This window comes from Emydura macquarii, unplaced genomic scaffold (genome assembly GCF_026122565.2).
Source record: "Emydura macquarii macquarii isolate MOO-44397 ecotype Brisbane River unplaced genomic scaffold, CSIRO-AGI_Emac_v2 contig_1390, whole genome shotgun sequence".
NCBI lineage: Eukaryota > Metazoa > Chordata > Testudines > Chelidae > Emydura > Emydura macquarii.
The window spans coordinates 8,909,949-8,921,005 of NW_027131527.1; the positions used below are offsets into that span (position 1 = coordinate 8,909,949).

At 37.8% G+C, this 11,057-nt stretch overlaps 1 protein-coding gene across 1 annotated transcript in view; it reads left to right on the forward strand.

The window, feature by feature from the left end:
• The window catches only part of REEP3 (receptor accessory protein 3), a 66,088-nt gene extending 59,250 nt beyond the window's left edge, over positions 1 to 6,838 (forward strand). Inside the window, exon 8 of the mRNA XM_067552591.1 lies at positions 1,350 to 6,838. Coding sequence (XP_067408692.1) covers positions 1,350 to 1,406 — 57 coding nt within the window. The 3' untranslated portion in view covers positions 1,407 to 6,838. The remainder of the gene's footprint in view (positions 1 to 1,349) is intronic.
• The last annotated feature ends 4,219 nt before the right edge of the window (positions 6,839 to 11,057 follow it).

The following is an 11,057-nucleotide window of genomic DNA, read 5'->3' on the forward strand; positions in this document are numbered from 1 at the left end:
TCCTATGGATACTTCTATTTATAATGCAAAGGGAAAAAGCTCCTATGCAGGGCTCCACATGCACTTTACAAATTTAAAGATACAGTAAGAGAATCAGGAGCTTCCTCAAACAAATGACCAACCAACAATACTGCAACACAAACACAGGCCAGACCCCATCACAGCATTTCTTCCCTTCAAAGGTCTGAGTGAAAAGAGGGGCTTTTCAGCACACCCTGAAGGTCACCAAATTTTGGCCTGTTCTAGATACAAATGGAGGTGGGAGGAGGCAAGAGTAGCTTTCTAAGCAGAGAGCCTCTCATGGAGAATACCCTGCTGACAGCTCTCTCTCATAGTGAGTGCTCTGGCTGAAGCACCTTTGACTACAGCCGTACAGGACAATAGGGGAAAAGTCAGTCCCTCACATAGCCACATCCCAGGTTATTTAGGGCTTTGTAACTCAAAACATGACTCTAAATTCTGTCTGGAAATCAAGAGACTGCCAGAGCAGATCGTAGAGTATCTGTCATTTTCCACAGAGTGATACCTTTTTAACAAGTGGGCTGCCAACTATAGGCTCTGCCATTCTACACTTCAGCTTCTGAGTTGATTTAAGGTGAAACTTCAGGAAAAGCCTGTTGCAATTATCTGACTTGGAGGTGAACAGATGCATGGATTGCAACAGGAGGGTCTTCATACAAAGAAATAGCTCCATGTTTCAAGCCAGCTATAGCTGAAATAAAGCTATGTGACACCAACTGGGAGACCATCAGTATCACCAGGAAATGAACTTTAATAATAGATGGCCAGTACACAATCACAAGTAAGAGGATATATATTCTGATTGCTTGTCCAGCCTGACAGTATCTTGGTCTTGCTGATTTTTGTCAGCTAGTCCTCCATGCCCCAACCTCTACCTACCCCTGGGTAAGGTGTGATAGCATTGGTGGGATCAGGTGAGATAAACAGCTGGATATTATTGTCATGTCTCCTCAAACAGCTTCCTAGTAATCCCATATATGTGTTAAAATGTACAAAACAAAACTATGTAGAATCCCACAGAAGAGGCTCTCAGACTGAAGGGCAAATACCCTAAACAACTCTCTGGGAGTTTCACAACTATTGTAAGATCTTAACAACTAACATGTTCAGTCACTCATGATAGCTGGATGAATTTATTCAATCTAGTTCAGTATCAAATGGTCGAAACATTTAAAACCTGCTTGTGGCAACTGATTTTAAATATTCTGAGACTGAATCATAACAAATGTTTGGATTTTTTTTTTTTTTTTTAAATCCCCTTTTTTGTCTTTAACTTTTATGCAACTTAAATAGTAACACTTGATTTCTAACACAACTTTCTCTTTCAGATACGGTATGGTTCATTAAAATATAAAGTAAAGAAGAGGCCTGCAGTGTATTTTTAAGTATACTACACTTTAAAGACAAACTGCTGTTTTACAGTAACTTGACTTAGCACATCATGTGATGAGGATTTGCGTGTATAAAAACTTTAAGCATGGTGGTAACTCATTTTTCTCTAAACAGCTGGATAAGATACTTATCTTTTATGACTTATTTTGACTTGATTGTTACATCTGGCTAGGAAAAATCCTATATTTCTGCACTTATTAAACTTTGTAAGAATTTAATGAATGACAAAAACAAAGCCTGATTTTCAAAGGTACTGAACAGCTGCAAATTCCATTAACTTTAGTTGAAGTTTGGGGTATGCAGCTCTTACGAAAATTAAGCCCGTAGTGTTACAATGCAAAAATAGGTATACTTGAATTTTTTTCTAAACCAGGATTCCTGAAAAATCTTTGATAGTGGTGTAAAAATGTACAGTTTTAAAGGACAGTGAATGAGAGTGGAGGAAGGAAAAAGGAAAAGCCAGTTATATTTGGCATGTCCTTAAAAGACCTTCTTACACCTTATTTACTAGGTGTACCATGGTTTAATATTTTAAATACTAATAGGTGCACTTTGATATCTGTACAACAGTTTTGCCTACTTGTTTACTGTTTAACAGCAGTACATGTAACATTAGTGGTGTTTTTAAAAAAAAAAAAAAAAAAAAAAAAAAAAAAATTCACCAATGTATTTTTAAATGACAGCAATTTAATCCTTGTATTACCACATCTTTTGCTCTTGGTTACTTAAGCACATGGAAAATGCAATAGATAACTGCTACTAACTTTTAAAGAATTTAGTCAGGTGCCTTTTGTGAGTACTCTTTCTACAGCACATTCAGATGTAAAGTGATTTATAACTAATAGACAGTTCTCAATAAAAGATAAGATGAAAATTTGCAGCAATTGCTAGATATTGGGGATCTGATGAATTCATCAGTTGTGTGGTACAACTTCCATTGAAATGAATGGAGTAATGCATGCACATCTCATGGACTATTCAGGCTCTAGATCGGGGGTGTCAAACTCGCTGATGGTGATGGGCCAAATTCACATAAACTGCGCTTCACAGGGGCCATGCAATACCCTCTGCTGAAAAATTTGGGCCATCTTCCCCTTTTCGACGGTGAGATTTCACTAGGGACCCTGTTGCCGGACTGACTGCATTGCCGCTCTAAGGGATTTCTAGGAGCAATACCCTCCGCCGAAAAATTCAGGGCATCTTCCGCTTTTCGGTGGCAGGGTTCTGCGGAGGAAGGTATTGCCGCTTTAAGACTTTCTCTTAAAGTGGCAATGCTCTCCACTGACAAATCTCTTAAAGTGGCAATGCCATACGCAGAGAAATGCGTCCGCACGACTCACTTACACTGGCTGAACACGGGCAGGATCAAAAAGGTTCGTGGGCCAGATGCGGCCCGCGGGCCATATGTTTGACACCCCTGCTCTAGATTATAGGTTTTTGTTATGGCTTATTTTACAATATTATATTTCAGAATAGCTTTTTTTTATATCAAAAGCCTTCTGACAAATGTTTAAAAATATGTACTTTTCATTATTGCTGAAATTATTACTAAGATATTTGTGTATAAATAGCTCTTTTCAAGACTGCCTTCTAGCTGATTCAGTCAGCAATGTTGTAACCCAACATCAGAACTTCTTTCACAGAAGTGATTTGTTTTGGATTTTGACATGAGAGAGGCAGGCTAATTCTGAAGAATCTTTTATACAACTATCTCTAACCAATAGGGATGGAAGGAAAATATTATTGTGTAGAAGCTTTTTTATACAAATATCTCTGTAGCCAGTAGGGATGGAAGGAAAATACTATGTTCAAAAATTAAATGGAATTTAAAATGTATTCAGTGTTGACATAAGTGTCAGTCTCAATTTAAAGGAAGGCATGTCATAGGATCACTTCCAAAGACTTCCTGCTCTTCAGATCTTTTCCCAGATGTGAGAGAGATCCAGCAAGTAGAAACTGTAAGAATACAGTAAGATCACATAGAAGGTATTTCATTCTGGACCCTTCCCTCTACCCCCATTCAGTAGCGGCCCACTGACAGATTTTAAAATCTTGTCTTAGCTAGATGTTTTCTCTTATTTCTATCGTTACCACCAGCAGAGCAGCTCCATTAGTGGGAGCATCTTTTGGTATACTAGTATACATAAGGCATAAGCAGCTGCTGGCATTCTAACCACAGGGTCATGTAGATAATTTGAGCAGAGTTAGAGGACACTGTTTGTTAAAATGAGGGATGGTTTACATTAGCATTATGAGCAGAACTGCAACAGTAAATTTGGTGAAATTACTGCAAACAGCTTTATAGAGCAGTGGTTTTCAACCTTTCCAGACTACTGTACCCCTTCTAGGAGTCTGATTTGTCTTCCATACCCCAAGTTTCACCTCACTTAAAACTACTCACTTACAAAATCAGACATAAAAATAAGTGTCACAGCACGCTGAAAAAATGCTTACTTCCTCATTTTTACAATACAATTATAAAATAAATGGAATATAAATATTGTACTTACATTTCAGTGAGATACTTGAACCTGTTTTTCACTTGTCTTGTAGCCCAGGCCCTGCTGCCTGGAGCTGAAGCATGTAACTTAGCTTTATGGGACCCTGCCTGCCACCATTAATGCTGGCCCTGCACTTGCAGAACCTCCCCTCCCCCAAAACCTGTCCTGTGACCTGCCTGGGGATTCCAACCCCCTGGTTGAGAGACACTGATTTAGATGGGTTGAGTACTCTCTGGAAGACCTCTGTGAACCCCCAGGAGTACATGTACCCCTGGTTGAGAACCACTGTTATAGAGAACAATAACAATACTGATGGGAACAGTGGAAGCATTGTACAAAGGGAGTTTTGGAAACCCTTTAATTGGTACTGGTTACATTCCATAAGGGACTAAAGGGCTACGGTTGACACAGCTTTACTAAAAGATGTGATGAAATACCAGATGACAGCCACCCTCTCCCAAATGAGTGCACCAGAGTCATGCTACCAAATAGAACTAAGGTGACTAGTCCCAATTTATATGCTTTTCTTACATACTTGGGCAACAGCTTTTGTTAGAGACTTGTTCGGTTCTTCTAGGTTTTTGCACAATGCCTATTGCCAGGTATCTTAGCACCATCAGCTGGGCTTTGTGTGCTTCACTGCCTGTTAAACTTAAATTATGCAGCAGAGACATTTGGATTTATACAGCACTGCCTTCCTAAATCCTTTGTCCCTCCCTGTCATCCCAGTCTAGCTAACATAGTAGTCTTTATTTTGATAAATTAATTTGATTTAATACTAGCTCCAAATTTTGAATATGCTGCATATTTTTGTATTGAAAACTGTAACCATTGTGGAGTATTAAAGCTGGATGTTCTGACAAATGGATAGGTAAGATAGGAGGATGTTCATACCTTGTGATGCTTAGGAAGACATGAGTCAGTTGAGGCTTTTGTAGCTGGAGGTGCATCTTTCCCTATCCAGTCTTTGAATGGGCAGAGATGACTTTAAACTTGGAAAGAATATTTGAATTCCTCATTCCCCACCTCACCATTGCATCCTAATATTTGCCACTATAACCACCAATAATTGATAACATTGGCTTTTGTTTTCTGCTAATGTGATAATGTCAAGTTGTTCTCATTAGGCACTCCATGTAGCAGAATGGGGCAATTCTTATTTTTCAGAGCTGTAATTTCAGGTTGTCTGCAGACTTGCGCATAATTATTCTATTAGTTTACATCTTAACATTTTAGGGTCTTTGTAACTTTAAGGGCTAGAAAATTTTTAAATTAAAGCTGAGACTCTGAAACACAATTGCACAGCCATATACTTGACACAGTCTATTACACTTGGGCCTATTAAGATTGGTTTCTCTGTAGCTGACTTGACTTGCCAAGCGCACCATAGCGTAGGAGCATTTTGTGCTTAGCACTTCAGTAAGAAGGAACTTTAGCAATGTTCTTAGTTTCACTCAAGGGAAAGTGCTCTGGGGTTTGCTCTTCTGCTGTGCTCCGGAACAGAAGCTGGTTGTCTGCATTTCCTGGTTTTCCAATGTGTGAGTTCTGGGAATTAAATTTTCTTGGAATGGTATGAGAAGTACAGGATGGGAAGTGCTGGCACTCTTAAGTCCATGTTAATGAAGATATTGGCATATGAATTTACTTGTATGCTGGCCTACCTAATTTTAATTGCTTCAGACTGTTGTTCATTCTCATAGATCTTACTATCAAGTCATTCCTGACAGCCTATGCTTTTCTCTGTTAATTTAATCCTTCATTATTAATGACTACTTCGTAGTAAATTTCTCACTCTCCTGGAGTTTACACTCTTCAGATACTTGTAGGCTCATTGTGTCCTGTTAGTCATTGGTTAACCAAACTACCTATTTATTTGCTGTCCTCTTACCATGCTAGACAAACTTAGTCAACCAATTATCTGAAATATTATGCAATCTTTCAAACATTGTGGCAGAGTATCTTCAGGATTTGGCTTTAGCAATGGTGAAAGTGATCTAGCTACTAGATTTCGCAGAAAATGTTAAATAAAAATGTAAGTCTACTTCTGAGGAAATTAGCACTTTATTCTATGTCTTTTCAAATAGAAATATATAAACTAAATAACTCAAATATGGTATAAAGAAGAAGGTATTTTCAGGGAACTCTGACCTTGTCTACAGTATTTGTAATGTTAGTTACTTAAAGATAAGTTTATACAAAATTTGAAAACATTTAGCCAGAGAAACAAGATGCATTTGGAAAAGGTTTGAATTTTGTATTAATGTTTAACAGATTCATCTTGATCACATGTACAACCACCAGTAGCAATCTAAAAAGTAAACTGTTGATGACCTTCTTTGAATAGAAGTGTAATGCAGACCCTGAAAGCAAAGCAACTACCAGTGTTGACCATTTTATTTGTTACTTCCCTGCCTTTCAAGTGATCGGATGTTATCCTGAACACCTCAACAACATTAATGAATTAATGTGGATGAGCATTATAGGAAAAATTTGGTATACAGAATGACACAGCAAATGTTAAAAATGTATTTAGCAGTGACTGCATAACTAGATGCCTTTTACATTTTTTTATGTTGCTTTTATCAGTTAGGACTTCAGTATTTTTTGGAAATACTTTTTCTATAAAAGATACGTGTTTGTGAAGGGAGTATTGTAACATTTTCAAGAACTCGCATTGTGCAATGCTACAAGTATCCCTAAACTAGTCTGCATTGACACTGAAGATAGTAGCTTTAAAAATAATGAAATATAAGCTTTAACTTTTCTTATAATATTAAATTACTGTCAACTTGTTTACATATTTGAGTGTAAAGAAAAAGCTTTTAACATTTGTATCAACGTCTCTTGAAATGATCTTGTGTATGCTACTTTATGAGCAGGATGCAGTTTTAAAACAATGTAAAATAAACTCCAGACTTCCTAGAACCAAACTTGTTTGTATTTTATTATTATAAATCCCTCATCTTAAACAGCACACTAGCTGTAGGAAGCTCCTTAAGGAATGTCTGATGTATGGTTAAACTGTCACTAAATATTTTAAGTGCCTGATTCGAGAGAGAGAGAGAGAGGAACTTGTTGTGTGCATAAAAGCTTGTTATTCCATTAACATTGACTTGAAATAAGTAAAACATTAAGTGTGTAAATAAAATTAGGGTAGTTATATGATGAGGAAACGTCAGCGTTTTTGTTTTTGAAACTGCAAGCCTACACAGGTATTTATCAATCGATATTCAGCTGGATTTTTTTTAATTAAACATTACATTTAAAAAACATTTGCAGAGGTAAGCAGATTTCCTTTCTTTCTTTCTCTAGAGGGAGTGTACAAAGTATCAAAATTTGTGCTCCTTATGTGTTAAGGCTTCCAATCCCAAGCCTTCAGGTATCAGTTTTGGAGTGTCTTGCTATATTATCTCCTGATTGTTCTAAATTTGCATATAAACTTCCAATATGGGTTTAAGTGATGTTTGTATATATTTTCACAGGAATTAGATACAGTGCTCCTGTCAACAAATTTCTAGATTAAAAAAAAAAAAATAATCCTAGTTTTCAGGTGCCTAAGTAACCCTGGAATCATGGTTAAAGTGCCCCCTCAATCTGAAATGGCAGCCTGCTTTTACCACTTTGCTTTTCATTTGACTGATACAAAGGGTCATCTTTGAAGTCAAAATAAAGTTATATGGATTAGCCAATAGAGGATGCTGTATAACATTTAAAGATTACTGCTACATGCCCCCTTCTCATCCCAATGAAAAACCTTGCTAACTTAATTTTGGTGTGTTAAGGTTCATTCATTGATTGCTTTTGTCATTACATTAGTTATTGGCAGTATATGTTTAGTTCATTTTTGTGACTTACACGGCCTTTACTGAACAAGGACTCATGGCCATGGAATTTAAGATAGCATGCTCCTTAATGTATGTACCAAGCATGCATCTCCTTCTGTTTCTTCTCGTCAGCTCTAATTGGAATTTAGAACTATTTCATCTTGTTGGCTTTAAAAGATCCCCTAAACTGTGTGAAATGTATGTAGCCACAGAAAATGTTTAAAACAGGAACAGGTGGCAAAGCAGCACTGCTAACACTGACTGAGAGGAAGCAGCCATAGCAATGGTGGGAAGTTAGGAGAAAATTTATTTTGGGCCTGATCCTGCAGACACCGTTTTCTACTTAGAAGAACGAAGTGTTATCAGTAAAAGTCCATAAATGAAGTCCCTTTTAACTAAGGAAAGTACTCCTTAGCATGCTTGGTACTCTGTTATGAGAGGACTTATAAAGAAAAATGAAGTGCACCTTTTCTTTGGCTGCTTTGATGTACAGTAAAGACAATGAAAGCTATTTAAGGTTTTTTGTTTGTGTCCCCCACTAAAATTTCACGTCCTTCTTGAGAATTTTATGCTGACTGGAGAATTAGTGGAACCATGACATTAAAGGGAAGTGAAAATATCGCAATATAAGGGGAAGGGGCTTTTAATCAGATTACTAACCATTTATATTAAACGTTAAAAAATTAAGCAAAAGATTTTGGGTAGCAATTCATTCCCCATCTCCAAGGAACATCAGCTTACATTATGCGTACTGTGAGAACTAGAGTTCCTCAGCATAAGCGGAGAGGGACAGACTTTATACAAATATTTCTACAGCAAAAAAGCAGGACTCAAAAAATAGTTTGACTTTTATACCTCCATAGAGGTGCAAAAAGGATGCATGCCCCATTTAAAAAAAAAAGCCACCCAAACAAAAAACCTTTGTAGCTCATCTTTAAGCCCATGTTCAGCAACACCAGTGTTCCAGAAATGCATGTTTAAACAGCAAGGGCAAAAGTAATATTGATAAACACTGGCCAAATTTTTAAAGATTTTAAATAAATCCCTGATTGTATCTGTATTTGGTGAATTACCTTCTGGAAATCACTAGTGGTGTTCTATATTTACATACTGTCATTGTTCCGGAGTAAGCCAAATCTTTGACCGTTGCTCAGTTTTTTCATGGGCATCCTTCCAAGGGCCAGGCTCCTCTGTGATTCTCTCCACTTCTAGAGTGGGTCTCCTGGTTACAGAATCCCTGTTTACCAGCAGTGTTTCCTTGGCAGCTGGATTTTGCCCTCCTATAATTCCTTCCAGGAGTTGAAAGTTGTATGTAGTGACACAATGTTTTCTTGAAAACAGTTATTTATTTGTAAAAATTAGTAATCTGAGGAAAAAGGGTTAACTGAAAGGTCAACATGCATATTGTTTTACCTAAACTTAAGCCTCATCTACAGTTAAAATTAGATTTATCTAGCAACATTGCACCCTAAATGCTGTAGTTAAATCAACCTAACCCCCACTGTAGACGGGTAGGTCAGTGGAAGGAGTCCTCTGTTGACCTAGCTACTGCGTGTTGGAGAGATGAATTAACTATATCATGAAAACCCTTTCTGTCAATATAGAAAATGTCCCACACTATGGCACTGGTGTACGGATTGCTTTTAAGGGGCAGATTATCCTACCTATTGGTCAGTCCTTCCCAGCACAGGGTATGATAGCCCTTTAAAAGTTTGGGATGTTCTGCTACAAAAAGCCTGAGGGAAGATAGGTAGAGAGGAAAGGGGTACCAGGAAGAAGTAGCACTTTGAAAAATTATATTACTGTATCCATAATGGCCTAGGGCCTGTGTCTGCAGTCAGCCTCCCCTCTCCCCCCATGAAACTTCTTCACCCACTCAGATCAGTTTCTTAGCAATCTTGTACGTGGCCTGTGTTTTGGGTGTTAGTCCTACTGTTAGCTATCTTACTCTAAAGGGAGCTTAACTGCTTCTTGTATTTATTCTGAATTAAGAGTGGCTATCATGTCCATCAGCGTCAATATGGTTTCACACAGCTTCCAAGATAAGTGGTGCTGGTGGTAAATAATGAAGAGGACAGGTCACCGCTGCAAACACTATGCATTTTAATGCAACTAAATGTATACATGGAGGAACGATGAATGTAGGCCATACTGAAAGGATGGAGGTCTCTATGCTGGGAAGCAGTGACTCTGAAAACCATTTGGGGGCCATGGTGGATAATCAGCTGAATAAGGTCTCACGGCAATGCTGTGGTCAAAAGGGCTAATGCAATCAGTGGCTGCATTAACACGCAAATCTCAAGTAGGAGTAGAGATTTTACCACTGTGTGTGGCAGTGATGACTGCTGGAGTACTGTGTCCAGCTCTAGTGTCCACAATTCTAAAAGCATGGTCATAAAGGGGAGTGGGTTCAGAAATACAAGAATTAATTACAATTATTAGAAAAATCCTTATAGTGGTTAGATTCAAGCAGCACAACCTATTTCATTTAACAAGATTAAGGGGTGACTAAATTAGTTTTAACTACCAACATGAACACATTTGATAATGGGCTCTTCTGTCTAGTAGAGAAAGCCAGGTATAACACAATCCAATGACAAAGTTGAAACTAGACCAATTCAGATGACAAAAGGTATACATTTAAGTTAACCATTGGAACAATTTTACTAAGGGTTGTGGTGGATTCTGTATCACTTAATTTTTAAATCACAACTGTTTTTCTATAAAGTACACTCTAGGAATTATTTTGGGGAACATCAAGGCCTGTGCTATACAGGAGGTCAGATTAGATGATCACAATAGTCTCTTTGGGCTTTGGAATCTATTAATCACAGTTCTTTATCAAGATTCTCTCCCTTCAGTTGTTTAGTGTCTGTCCCACTATGGTGCTGCATCTTCTTTACAGTCTGCCGTCAGACACAGTGCTTCGTTAAAAAAGTACTATGCAGATGATAAGGTGGGTTCAGTGTTGCTGACAAGGTGCAGTAATACTACTGGGAACTGCCACACAGGAATTTACAACTTTCCCAACAAACATGTTTTTTCTTTCTACAAGCTACCGTTGGGATCATTAGATTTAGCTCTGCAAAGAATTGGAAGGGGGCCGAGAGAGATGGGATCAAGCTGGACATGGAAGCAGAGGAGGACGGTTGCATTTTCCCTCTCCCAAGCATATGAGAATTTATATTCATTGTCATTCTGCAATTCCATTTGTTTCCATCAATATAGACTGTGAAATACCCTCTTACACATCAGTTAACATCCTTTAATTAAATATTTAGCTCTCTCTATAGAACTCACTGCACATTACAAAGGAAAG